This window comes from Drosophila obscura, unplaced genomic scaffold (genome assembly GCF_018151105.1).
Source record: "Drosophila obscura isolate BZ-5 IFL unplaced genomic scaffold, ASM1815110v1 contig_192, whole genome shotgun sequence".
Lineage (NCBI taxonomy): Eukaryota > Metazoa > Arthropoda > Insecta > Diptera > Drosophilidae > Drosophila > Drosophila obscura.
Genome location: NW_024542781.1, coordinates 3,871,480 through 3,885,628, shown reverse-complemented (window position 1 = coordinate 3,885,628; position 14,149 = coordinate 3,871,480). Strand labels below are relative to the sequence as shown.

The window sequence follows — 14,149 nt, the reverse complement described above, 5'->3', positions numbered from 1 at the left end:
TAGATTGTTCTTTTTGTGTGAGTAGCGCAGGGGATTGTGTTGGGGAGTTTGTGTACTCGTGCGAATTTATTAGCGCATTTGTGACTTTTGTGCATTCTTGCTCTTCGCTTCCCTTCCCCCAGAACGACGATGCACTTGGCGTCGTCTGCTGAAACCGGGCCCAGGTCACGCGTCCTCCGTGCTGCACGCCCACTCGGCCAATTCAACGGATACGGATCTTAGCACCTTGGACAATCACGAGCTCTGGCTGCCGGACTCCAGGTGAGCCCTCCCATTAGTGATTCTGCACAGCTTCTGGCAATCGGAATATAGCATCTATTATTAACTTCCACAGCATCAAGGAGCCGACGCCGACCACAATGACAGCACTGCATCAATTCGGAGCCGAGATGCTGAAGCTCTCACGAGGCCTCGAGTCGGTGGGCTCCTCCTCCACCACAGGATCGCCCACCAAGTCCGAATTTTCCATATCGAACCACCTACAGTTCCCCAGCAGCCCCCAGCGCTATGCAACCCATCATCAGCCGCCGCAGCCACAGCATCTGCAGGGGAGCGCCTACCACCAGCAGACCTCGCCCAAGGGTCGGCACGGAACCACAATTCTGGGACTGTCAACCACAACCCTGGGAATAGAGCGAGAAAGCACCCGGAACTCCTTGGCCAGCAGCCGCCTGGGAGGAGACCAGAGCGACGGGTAAGTAGGGCTCGGCTCGGCTCGGAGGGATGCCCATTGAATTTATAATTGCCTGGAAGGGGGTCTAGGAAGAGGCGCGACAAATGAAAGCAATTCAAATAAACAAGAGACGCTGGGATTTTCGACGAATTTGGGAGACTCTTCACCCCTTTGAAGTCAGTTCTTATCCAAAATCCAAGCTTATTCCAAACGCAACATCAAACGAGTATGCACAAAAATAAATCAATCTTAAATTATGCAAATTTAGCTTCCCAATATGCTGAAAATAGCAATAATGTTCTGCTATACCCACTGAGAGAGTAAGCAGCTTTAATGTTGTGACGATATCCTGGGAAGTACTTTGGAAAATGTGAAGTTTCCGTCTCCTTAACTGTTAAAAGGACAAACAGCTGCTACCAGCAAACCGTTTTGTTCGAGTGATCCTTTCTAGTCACTGACTCTCTTTTGTTGTTTTCCAGTCCCAGTCCCAGTCCCTGTCCCAGGTCTGTCCCAGGTCCCAGGTCCGAGAGTGGTGACCACGCCAAAAGGCAGGGCCGGGCTCACCTCAAGTCCTCCTCTCGTTTTCGTTGCTTTGTGACTCGTTTACTTTTCTCCTTTCTTTTCTTAGCTGTGTGTGCTCCTTTTTGCGGCATTGCCTTTTATTGTCCTTCCGCTTTTGACTTGTGCAATTTTTCGTAATAATTAATTTTTTCGTTTTTTCGTTTTTTCGTTTTCCCTTTGTTGGCGGAGGGACGGATGTGGCGGGACTCCACATTTATTTGGCATTTGAGCTGCTCAAGTGATTTCGTTCGACGTCAGGCCCGGCCCAGCGCAGCCCCATTGGGCATGGGACCAGCGCCAGCTTCGACGCGTCGACTGAGGCTGAGGCCTTTTGCTTAAATGTGTTTTTCATTAATTTTCTAATTTTAGTTGACTGGCTTATGCTGGGATAAGAGAGGCGCCGAGAAATTCAATTAAAAAATTGGAATAGTAGAAAGCAAACATTTTTCCTGCTATTCATGGGAATATTAGAATGGATCGATCGAACGAATAGGAAGGTCATGGCAATGGGGGCAGTGAAGTGGAAATGAGAGCAGCAATCGCTTATGATGTGAAATTCCTTCGGAAATACGTTGAAAATTTCGATTGAAGATTTGTTCAAAAACAAATGTCTAAATCGCAAACAAAAACATTTAAAAAAACTTTAAAATTTCCTAAACTTTAAAGTAATACATATATCAATGGTGTAGTTTCGATTGGATACTTTAAATATGTAAAGTTGTCTTGTTAATCTCAGTTAAAATGGAACATCCATTAGCCAATATCAGAGTAAAGGAAACTAACGAATGTATCTGATTAATAACTGACAATATCTAAAAGAGTGACCCCTTTAGAGCCAACTTTATTTTGCTATATACATCGACTTGAATCAAGTCCCCAACAAATTTCATCTGAGCACATTAAATTGGGTTAAAGTGTATCCCCAGCCTCCTGCGGCACGTTTCACGTTCGAATATGATTCATTCTGACTGTGCGCTTTTTTGCGGCATTGGTGCTGGCATTGGGGGAGGGGGCATTGTGCCTTCATATTTGCCAGTTTGCTTGACAGTTGAACGAATTTGCGCTATCAATAAAATGGATTTCAGCTCTCAGTGGCTTTTTGTCCGCTCTGGAGGCCCAAAGTGGCTCTGCTCTGCATTGAAAAAGGAGACCAGACCAGAACGAGGTCGAAGACGCAGCCGGGACGGGTTGAGTCGGGAGCTTTTAATTGTTTGAAAATTTGTCGCCTCATGCACTTCTGACAGGCCCAAAGAAGCTAACAAATGATGTTGGCTTTGGTTTCTGTGGCTGCTCTGTCAGCCAGTATTCTAATTTCGGGACTTTTTTTCGCACAATGACAACGGCGGAAGTGACTGGGGGGGGGCCGAGTCTGTGTGTCTGTGTGTGTGGATGTGAAAGTTGGCATCGGCAGCCTCCGCTGGGAGCCTGCAGCAACGTCTTGATGAGCTTGGCAGCTGTTTAATTCCTTTGTGGCTGAAACAATATCAAACTTGGCGTCAGCCGGCTTTGTTTCACTTGCATAATGAGAAGTTGGGCAGCTCCTTCTGCCATGTCTTCCTGTCTCCCTGTCTCCCTGTCTCCCTGTCAGCCGGTCTCCCTGTATGCTCCTCCGACATCGTCCCTGCTTAGCCTTGTCTCAACGCATCTCAATTTATGCGCACGTCTTGTGCAAACAAATCAAAAACGCGAAGGATGCATAATGAGCTGACATCTTTATCCTCCATCTTCGTAGTGCCTGCTCTGCTCTGCCCTGCACTTGCTCCTGTCGCTCTCCGTGTCTGCCTAACGCCTTCATTAGCAGCCAACCAGGCCCCTCCCCTTAGTCGCCGTGCCCCGTCTCTGCCGTTGCCAAATAAAGTTTGCTTGCAAAGCAACATGGCGGCAAGACAAAAACCGCAAAGGCAACGTGGAAATTTATGCGCTCTATTAAAATGAATGCAAAATGAGCTCAGGCCTCAGCGCCCTGCCACCCAGAAGCAAGGAGAATCCCTCCAGAATAAGAATGTTGCAGCGGCAACAGCAACAGCAACAGACACAGCACAGCCGAGCCCAGCTCAGCGGGAAACCACAAAACGCAAACATGAAACAATGTTTCGCCATCCTCCAGCGTGAAACAACAGATCGGGACGCAGCAACACGATGACCACAAAGCGTGTGGTTGAGTGCGGGTTGGCTTACGGATGCTTCTGCGTAGCGTAGCACAGAGCACCTTTCGGAATAGGTTTAGCCCATTCGCTCGGACTATACAAATTTTAATTAAAATATTCAGGCAGAACAGGCGAATAGAATTAGGGAAAGACGCCACATGGTAAAAAGTCTCGAAATCTTATTACGAAATTTGGTACTCTCGGAAGATTGATTTTAGCAGAAGAATAAACTTTTCCAATTTCATAATTCCATTGTTATTAATTGGTTAATTAATTAATTAATTGTTAAGTCTGGTTATTCTTTTGAGTTACCTACCCAAGTTGATTCATTCACTATTCAGCGGATCCGAAGGGAAAACGAAGGGGACAAGCTTTCAGTGAAAGTTTAACTCTAGACTCTGCCATCCCTTAAGCTCCAATCGATTGCCCCTTCCATCGCCTTGAGATAGCGTAAAGCCCTAATTATGGCAAATTATTTCCCCCTATTCGGCATCAGGTCATCCCAGTTAATCGGCTTAGCCGTCGTAATTGGCAACTTTTAAGCACCTTCCCCGCTAAGAGAATTGTTCAACTGCCTTCGCGAAGGTTCCACGGGACTGGTAGCTGTCGCCGATGGCAAGTGATCCTTAGATGCTGTGTCCTTGCATATTCTGTGTCCGAGTCATTTTGGAAAACTTTTGACTTTATTTTTAGCCATTTTTAATACCTTACCTTTAATTTATACTCTTTTCAGCACACTCTCTCAGCTGTCGCAACGCCTGCGAGCGTACAAGAATCGTCGTCGGGCCTCGTCTGCAGTTCCGGGGCGTGAACGCCGCGCTGGCATCGACGACGCGGATGAGGATCCGGACACCCCAACAACGACGCTGAGGCGCCACAAACGGCACAACAGTTTGCCCAAGAATGCGCTCTACACAAGACACACCACCGTACAGGAGAGCATCGACGACGACGATGTCGGCGAGGAGGAGACCACGGCGCACAGTGATCGACGGTCGAGGTTGAGGTCGACAGCGACTGGCAAGGGCTGTCACTCGGATACCGAGTTGGATCCACCGCAGGCGAAGCAGTGCCACGTTGGAGGCCCAAGCCACCAGTCGGACTACCTGCAGCTGCCCTCCGTGTGCACGTGCCCCTACTTCGGAGATCGGCCGCTGCAGAACTGTGTGAAGACGGCCGAGGTAAAGATCATTTCATCCGCCTTCCGGGTGACCACGACCACAACGGCGGTGAGTAGTTCCCCAAGTGAAATGGAACTGCTTCTCTGCAGCAGCGGCAATAAAAAGGCCCTCACCTCCAGTGTGAGTGCGGGCATAGCCGGACCAGGAGGCACTGCAGCAAACGGAGGAGGAGGAGTCCCGCCCTCTGGCGCCTCAACCCTTAGTCCTCACTCTGCCTCTACCCAGAACCAGAACCAGAACCAGAACCAAAGCAGCTCATTGACGGTCCAGAGCGATGGAAGCGGCTACCTAGCTGCTCCGGGAACCCCCTGCCCCGGGAGGCGCAAGCTGAGCATCTCGAAGACGGCTTCGGTGGTCACTTGGGATGCCAGCCGACATCGCCGGCGGGGAAGCAGCTTCGGAGGGGTCCGGACCTCGCTGCTGCTGACTCCGACCAAGACGGCAGCAGCGTCCACTGCATCAACGCCACTGCGGCGCTCGGCCACCCTGCGCAGCCACCAGAATATGAACTACCAGGCCGGGACGGAGTGCGGTGGCGGTGGCGGGGGCGGGGGCGGCGGAAAGACCAGGGCGACCACTTCATCGCCATGCATGCTGCAGCGGCAGCAGACTGTTCGCTCTCACCATTCCAGAAACTCCAGTGTGATCTCGAGAAACTCGTCGCGTCACGGCCGAATCATACGGCTGGAGCAGAAGGCCACCAAGGTCCTGGGCGTCGTTTTCTTCACATTCGTCATTCTGTGGTCCCCCTTCTTCGTGCTCAACCTGCTGCCGACGGTGTGCGGCGAGTGTGAGGAGAGGATCAGCCACTGGGTCTTTGACGTGGTCACCTGGCTGGGCTATGCCAGTTCCATGGTCAACCCCATCTTCTACACCATCTTCAACAAGGTCTTCAGGCAGGCATTCAAGAAGGTCCTGCTGTGCCGCTATTCCAGCACGAGCGCCTGGAGACCGAGCAGATAGCAGACGCCCGTTAAGCCAAGCAAACTCAAGGCGAAGCCCCAGAAATGCCCCAGCGTGGACTTTCAGGATTCCATTGCATTGCAGGCGCCAGAAGGACCAGGGCCCGCAGGTCAACGACGCCAGCGGGCAGCCCCTGTGGGCGTCCTCAAGAGAAAGGGGGCAGTGGGAAGCAACAGATAAACCCACAACCAGGGAAAGAGTGCTTCACCCAGTCCGTTTTGTCTGCGGTCCACCGCACAACGTGTCGTATACACAATTTGTGGTTCGCTGTCGCTCCACTTGTCCCCATTCTTGGCACATACTCGTACACCTCCGAGTCTGTTTTGCGTGTGTGTGTGTGTGTGTGTGTGTACTAAATGTCCTCGAGGCTTAAGCGCTTATGTCCCTCTAATTAATTTCAAATTCAATTTGCATGCCATTGAAGACACATGTCCGGTCAGCAGTGTAAGGCTGTTAGGGGGAGGGCAAGATAGTTTCATCAATTGAAAATTCCAGGAGGCTTAGGCATCCCGCAGGTAGTGGAATAGCAAACATAACCTTCTCCGACTGCGGGTATCTTGAAAATTAAGTTCGACTTGAATAATACGAACAGTATTCTGGTACCAAAGTGCCAAGAGTGTACGAAAAATCCATTTCTTCTTTTAAATAAATTCCTACAAAGTTGAATCCACAAACACATGTTACTACGACCTGGAAGATTGCATTGAAACTACGAAAAAATGTAACCCTCAGATAGAAATATTTGTATATATTTTCGAGCAACATCTCCTTGATTGTTCCCTAGCACCCAGATACTATGAGAGTCAGAACAGCCGCGTTTGTTGTACAGACTCCTGTGCACTGTGCACACACATACGTTGGGATTTAAAAATTCATATATTTAAACTGAATTGTGGGTATTTTCTTAAAGGGCACGAGTTCCATTCCGGCTGGTCTTATACATAAGACTCCCCTCGATAGGTGATATTCGATAGAGGCAGGCAATTATGCCGTGAATTTATGTGAAATGTTCTATCCGCAAATGCACGAAAATCGTATACCAAATCATTTAAGGAGCCGACACGTACACAAATCCAGGGGAATTTGTGACTTTTGTTGTTTGTTCGTTCGTGTGCTTGATGGCGGTGTGGCTCGTGTTGTTTTTGTTGGCCTAGCAGATTGCTATTTTTATTTGAAAAGTTCATTCATTTTGTTTTATTTCTGTGGGTAAATGAAAAATTTCAGCTGGTCACGTAAGAGCTTGGACCGGACGGACCCTTGAGGCGGTCAGGATGCGGAGCGGCAGCCATAGCCGTAGAGTGAGCCGAAGCAGATGCTTAAAAGACTTCAAACAACAACAGGAGAACAACAGAACAGTAGCACCAACAACAGTAATAACAAAAGCCATTGGCATGAAAGTTTTCCATTCAGCTCCCCAAGCTTGAAGCGCCATATCACCAGGCGGCTACAAAGTACCCAAAGAAGCGCAGAGGCACAGGCCAGTGAAGGGGAGATGATGGGTAATGACGCCATTAGTGGCAGCCACTCAAAGAGGCTGTCGCGATGACACCTCACAACGCCAAAAAAATTTGTACATTTTTTGCTGACAAATTTTTAGCGCCTGAACTTCTACTCGTACCCTTATAGCAGGAGGCCCTGCTATGCCGAAAACAGACACGAGGAAGCCCTGGCGGCACTTTGAAATTTATAGCAATTTTATCGCCAGCGGAAATATTTTTTCCACTTCATTGAATCAATGGTGAAGCAGGTCCCTGTTGGGCTGGTAGTCGGTGGAGGGAGTGGGTGGGTCTGTGGGTCACAAAGTGACACACTCAAGGAACTTCATTGAACTTTAATAGCAGGCCGCAGGGCAAACAACAAAGACAGTCAGTCAGTCGATGGGCACAACCCCCCTCTTCGCTTTTTCCTTTTTACTTTTCCTCTTGCCCATACGCTTTTCTGGCACATATGTTCATTATATACATACACACAAGAATACCCTACAAAAGTACTGTGGGAGCTTGGGAATAGAAATTTCTATGCAATAAACATTAATGGAAACCTGCACCCGCTCCTAATAGGAGCTACCAAGCGCTCGAAATAGGCTTACGAATTTCCATATCGATGTTCCCCGCCAGAGACCTTGGTGCAGAATCAAGTTTGCAATCATTATTTTGTATTATTAAAAAGTTGGCAGCTTGCGACTTCTCTTGCAGGAAAAAAATGTTGGCACAAGCAAAAGGGAAATATTTAATGATCAAATACAAATACTCAGACATTGCATCAAACTACTCGTATTATGAGGCAAATAATTCACATAATGTTAGGCAAACACGAATTTAAAGCAAGACAGCAAATTTAAACATATAATTACAAGTATGCATACAGTAGTGTGCTTCGAGTGTTGGTGCAATTTATTTTTTAATATTGTCTATTGTACGATTAAATGTAGCGCACTGTAAAGCTACTGATATATTTTAGATTGATCGTTGATCTGTGTATGTTTATGTGTAATTTGTAATAGTTATAAGTCAAAAAGGGGGAGCATTGTGACAAAACGCTTTTACCAGTAGTCCTAGATATAAGGAACAGCATCCACAGACGAACTCTTCAGCTGAACGAGTGTCTGTAACTGAAAACTGAGCTATGAGACAAGTCAAGTACTGTACATACCATATTTCACCTGACAACAATAATACCCTAGGGCATACCAATTAATTCGTGTTTAATTCGTGTATAGTTCAAGTTTAAGAGTTTAGAATCGAAGAGCCCATCCAGCCTTGTCCTGACTAGATTAGATTGTAGTGAAGCTGAATGTGGTGATATATGATTAGATGGTAGATGGATGGATGGATGGATGCATCGGATGGAGAGAGCAAATAAGCGAATGTATGTACTATATGGTAGGTTAATTCTCAGTTGGAACCACTACTATTCTGTACACCAGCAGCAGAACTACATAGCAGTTTTCTGTTGAGTCAAACTTAAGGTTTCCCCATCCCTGGAGCAAGTTTTGATGCGATATTTTCGAATTTGTAAAAGATTTTAAGGATAAGAAGAAAAGGCTCAAATTTCTACTGCTTTTCCAAAGATGTTTAGCTATAGAAGCCGGAATCGCATCCACCGTAGCAGTTACAGCCGTTTAGCAAATATAAAGATAATCAGAACAAATCCAAACACCCCAAAGCGACATATCCTACCCCCTTATAAATGTGTATTTTACGATAGCCATAGCGAATCCTTCCTAAACTAAGTCAAAGACACTGAAACGTAGATAAATAAATATGTGAAACATATTAGCTATAGTGCATTATGATTTATATGAATGTATTCCGATTGTTTATGATTTGTATTAAATGTGCATTAAATCAGAGTCAAACTGAGTTTCATTCCGACACACGAAACAGTATTTGCCTGCAACCACAAATTAACACTCCCACGGGACCAATGAATCGAACGGGACTGATGAAGGCGTCAAGTTGACGTCAACAGACTGCGTCTATCCTTTGAGCTCCCTCCCTTCCAGTCGCATTGATTTCCATGTGAAATTCCACTCAATTAAGCATTGAGCGAGCAACGATGTGAGCACTCCCCCACAACCGAACCACTGCGGATAAGTACCGAAAGGTTTTGCGGAGTCTAAGATACCCTGGGAAGGGTACAATTCTCAGGAAAATATGCTGAGAGTTCAATCCAGCTTATGTAGATGCTAATCAGGAGGCAGTCACCATAATCAACAAGAAGGACACTAACTAACTTTCAACTAATTATTATTTTAGCTACAACTATTTATTATTTACCTAATAAACAAACAAACTGTACATGAATATTTGCAATAAACTTGTTCCCCATAATACAAATGAAGTTATACGAGTATTGCCGGAAATCTTAATAATTATATTGATCGACTTAAACCTGTCTATGGAGTACTCGAACTCGTCCAGTAATAGTATTGTTGGTAGCTACGTTTATTATTTTCAGCCAGCAAAGACCTTCTCTCTACCGGTCATTTAAAGTTCACAGCCTTTCAGTTCCAATAATTGCAGTGAAAGGACGAAAATAGATTTTTCCCCATTGGGTAAAGTGGGTAGATAAAATTGCAATTGAAATGTCACCGCCCACGTCCATGTCCACGTCCACGACTACAACCAACTTCGTTCACGTCCGCCCACGCACTAGTGTTAGGCACACAGCCTGGGGCCCTCCCCTGAGAGCGGACTGCAGCGTGGGTGGCCCGGGGCCAGGGGCCAATCCAAGCGGATTCGGGCCTGGTGCATTATCGTCATAAGTTAAATGATAATTATTTCAGGGTACTTGGCGGATTAATGTAAGCTAATGCCGCGCAAATTTGTGCTTGAAGAGGCCTTGAAAAAACGGAATGCGCTGAGAGGGGAAAAAGGGGCCGCTACAAAGTCGCAAACGCAAAGAAACAAACCCCGTAAAAAATGATCACAGTCCAAATTGCGACTACTCAGCGTCTCTTAATTTTATTTCCAGCTTTAAGAGCTCGTAAAGTAGCACGGAATCCGTGCCGGCGTAGATGGTGGAGGCCGTTTAATGGATTTCCTTTGCCCCATCTCCACTCCAGTTCCAACCCTGTCCCTGTCCCTGTCCCTGTCCCTGCTTCCACCACTCGCGACCCCTCCACTCGAGAAAAAAGTTACTGTAATAAACGGTTTTTGTGCGAAGCGACAACGCCGCCAACTTGAATTTTTCGCCCCGACTACGCCCCCAGGGCAGTCAACAGAAGTGGAAACATCCCAGCAGCTGTAGTGCACTTTCAGGCGCTTTTAATCTCTATATGTGTGTGCAGTGGTGGAGGCGGAGGTGGAGTGCTGGGGATAATAGTTTTTTTTTGGTAAATATTTCAGCTGTTCTCCGTATGCAAAGGCACACGGGCCCCGGTTGAGGGGAGAGAGCTGAAAGGCACTCAAAAGTGCAGGCCTACAACGGAAAAGCACCTGAAAAAACCCCATTCACATTTGTTTGTCCATTGGTCGGACATATCAGCGGAATAACAAAGAAAACAACAGCCGCAGTTGGCGTTAAAATGCTTTTGGTATCGAATGAAGCACATCCTGAAAGAGAAAAAGCGACGATGGCATGCCCTGCACCCATTTGTAACGATTGTCCGATTTTAGAGTTCCACTAATTGTTATAAAATGTTGAAATTTGAAAACCAAAAATACATCTCGTCACTTTAAAGAAAGAGAATTTTTTGAAGAAAAAAAACCAGGTTCTAAAAGCGTGAGTCAAAGCACAAAATGGTCTTTGCAAAAGCCCCAGAGCGAAATTAATTTTCTGAGAGAGAAAAAACGTGACATAGGACGATGATTGCACGCCCTGGATTGATTCGGATGGGGAAATAGAATAAAAAGAAAGAGAATATACGAATCTGAAGATGTAGAAGAAAATTCAATTCAATGAATGTAGTTTTTCAGGGATGCATTGAGCACCTACAGACTTTTCTTTCCTTGGTAGACTCGAAGATTTAGTTCCCCATACCAACTATTATGCAGGGTATAAAGGGGTCCCAGCACAACCCGAATTGGCCTTGGCTTCCAGAAAACGGACAAACAAATTCATGTATAAAATATTTTCCTGGGTGAGCATATCGGAGAAGGGGAATGGAAAAATCATGCCAATTGCAATGAAAACCGTGCGCATTGATTGCATTGATTTATGCTCCAGATGCTGCTGGATGCTGCTTGTTGCGCATTTTATGGCCATTTCGATTGGCTCTTTGTCTGCTGCACAAAAGGCAGCTCTGAATGCCATGCAATTCCGCAACATTTTAAAGCAGCTTTAAAGCCAAACCAGCACACAAACAGAAGGTATTCTCCAGCAGCAATAGACCGCTCGAAATCAAATATGCATACACGTATACGCTGTAGGTATATAGGGAAAAAAGCAAAGAGACCCCTCCCCGGGCGATCTATTGAATGCCATTGACAAATTGTCGAGCAGGTGAAAGCTGTCATTAGCACACACGCGCCCACCTGACCCTAACTGGCCATGCACACGGTACACATATCGCTTTGATGCTAAATTATATGTGACACTGTTTGGTTCCTGTGTCAGTCCTTTGTTCTGCTCCCAGACCAGACCAGACCAGACCAGAGCCAGGAGCCAGCAGAGCTGCTTGCCATTCGTATGACAGTTTCAGGCACAACACACACACACAAGGCCCTGTGGGAGACTCCCTTGTGTGTCCTAACAATGCGTACATGGCAGGATGCACTATCCGAAGGCAATTAAATTCCAAAACTCACAAACGTACCCAAATGCATATTTAATATAAGGGCAAAAATCAAATTAGCCAACAGGTACTTGGCTATGGCCAAGCCCTTTGACAGCCTTATTAGATTAAAGCCCTGTCGACAGACAGTCCGTCCGTGCTGAGGGTATAACATCTTCACAGGTGACATGGCCTTGCTAGGGTGTGAAGTGTGAATCGAATCAGGGTTCATTTCATCATGATTCAGACTGGTGTCTCAATTATGATGTATATGGGCATCGAAATCGAATCTCTGTCTCTGTACATAGTCTCTGTATCTACGAGTACGGGAGCCAAAAACACTTTAAAGTTTTCAGCTACGGACAAGTCATAAGTCCACCCCATCCCTTCAGATGTCTGCTATTCCTCTTGAGGATGAGTTGCGATGCCGTTGCTGGTTTCCCATATTGATTGCTTTCAATTAAAATACCGCCAGCTGACTGCCGAAAAAGTTGACACGGCATGCCTTTGTGTTAATTTAATTTCACGAGACAACTTCAAAGTTGAAAGTTGTCGAAAGGGCGTAGGGAATGGCGAGGGGTAGAGCTGGGGTATTGACAGCCATGCCTGCGGCTAAGTCCTGTCAATGGTATGCAGGCACTCTACATAGCCAGTTTTTGTTGGCCCTTTGCCCGAACACTGACAGAATGGGACGGTCGGGACTGGCAAGGCAGTGCAGGGCAGGAAAAGAGAAGGAAATCTCGTTTTCATTCACCCCGCTCAACTTCTATGGGCTCGGATTCAGTCAACTGTGGCTCGGCTTAAAATATAAATTAGTTTTATTAACCAATTCTGTGAACTCTACGGATAGTCGGGCTCCTGTGTGTTGGAAAAGTTAAACCTCAGCCAGCCAGGACGAACTATTGGCCAATTGGTATATTGAATTCTTTGGTATGTATGTATCTATTACGCAGATAGCTTCTATAGCGCTCGCTCTCCCTGTCTGTTCAATTTATTCACGGATTATGTTCTGATTGTTGCACTTGGCTTGATTTATTCGCGATGTATTCCGATCATTGGACCAGCTTAAGCATCCATTTGAGGGCTTAGGCTGGCTTGCAAATGCAGCTGCTCTGGAGTGCATTTTTTTTCCAGTTTCCATGGCTATGCCAGCTGACCACTTTGGTCCCAGGAGCCTTTAAGTCTGGGCCATCTAAACTTTCATTATGGACATCGAAGGCCGATAAGCTCCTTGCCCGTAGCCACGACACCGACAGGCATTTGCAGAGAAATATGGCCAGCCATTTATCTAGGGGAATGGGGGCTCAAGTATGCATTCCGCTTATCAAATATCATGTAATATAAATGTGCTGCTGGCCCCGGCAGACACGCATAAAGGTAGTTAGCGTCGAGCGGAAGTAGAAAAGTGAAAGGAATTTCCGCAGCGCAACAAAGCCGAACGAAGGCACAAAAAGCACAAACTCGTACAAAGGACCAAAAAGGTAATCATCTAAGCGCAATGGCGCCCGAATGATGGCAGCAAAAACTGAAACAAATGAGTCTCTATAAATACATACACCCGTCGCAGTGCTCACACGGCCGTGCACGGACGCGGGACTGAAGCCGTACCGCCTAGAGCCCCCAAAGAAGGAAACTTTTTTCCATGTGGGAGTCCATGGGTGCTCGGGTGCGTGCTTGTCTCTGCGACACAATGAAAAATTCACAGCGCAAATGAGTTGAAAACTTTGCCATAAGTTTACACGAGTATGTATGTATGTATGCGTACGACGTGCAATCGCAAAATTAAAGTCAACTCTTGGGCGTCTTCCGAAATCTGAGAACTTTGCCCAGCAGATACGAGTAGGCATTTAAAGTACGTAGCCCAGTCCCAGTGGGTGAATTCAAAAAGTCAGGAACCCTGCCACATTTACGGTGCCGTAGTTAATTTGTAGCACTAAAAAATTCTACTGATTACATACATCGAATCTAAAGAATTAGAAAATAAAATGGAAAAAAGGAATAAATAGAAAGTCTTTACAATTAGGCCAAAATGATAACTTTAATCGGACTATCCACCATTTCTTTTTGGTTTTTTAAAATCTTTGTTTCTATTCCCCAATTGTGTCTCTGCTTCCTGACAACTAATTCTCTGCACTTTGATCCGAATATCCTTTAAAATGAAGAGAAAGTTATTGTCTGCTATTTTAATTCTTAATTACTTATTATTGATTGTGATTGTGACTGAATAAAAATGGATCAAGTGAACGAAAATGGGAAATGGGAAATAACACTTTGTTTTAATGGAAATTCTTTCATTTTATACAAATAAAAGGAACATCTAAAGAGTATCTTCAGTATCGACTTGATGGGTGGCCACACATTTGAGTTGGGTGCCTTTCGAATTTTTGCTAAGGAAAGGGCTGTTTAT

The 14,149-nt window shown here is 46.0% G+C and overlaps 1 protein-coding gene across 6 annotated transcripts in view; it reads left to right on the top strand.

Moving 5' to 3' along the window:
- Positions 1–6,800, top strand: part of LOC111065669 (beta-3 adrenergic receptor) — a 46,230-nt gene extending 39,430 nt beyond the window's left edge. For 4 of the 6 annotated variants that reach the window (XM_022353969.2, XM_022353970.2, XM_022353968.2 and 1 more), the window contains 3 exons: positions 123–261; positions 335–694; positions 4,115–6,800. In XM_022353969.2, coding sequence (XP_022209661.2) covers positions 123–261; positions 335–694; positions 4,115–5,525 — 1,910 coding nt within the window. In that variant the 3' untranslated portion in view covers positions 5,526–6,800. Of the gene's footprint in view, positions 1–122; positions 262–334; positions 695–753; positions 906–4,114 lie in introns of those variants that run through there. The other 2 variants (XM_022353972.2, XM_022353974.2) reach the window with 2 other exon arrangements.
- Positions 6,801–14,149: the final 7,349 nt, after the last annotated feature.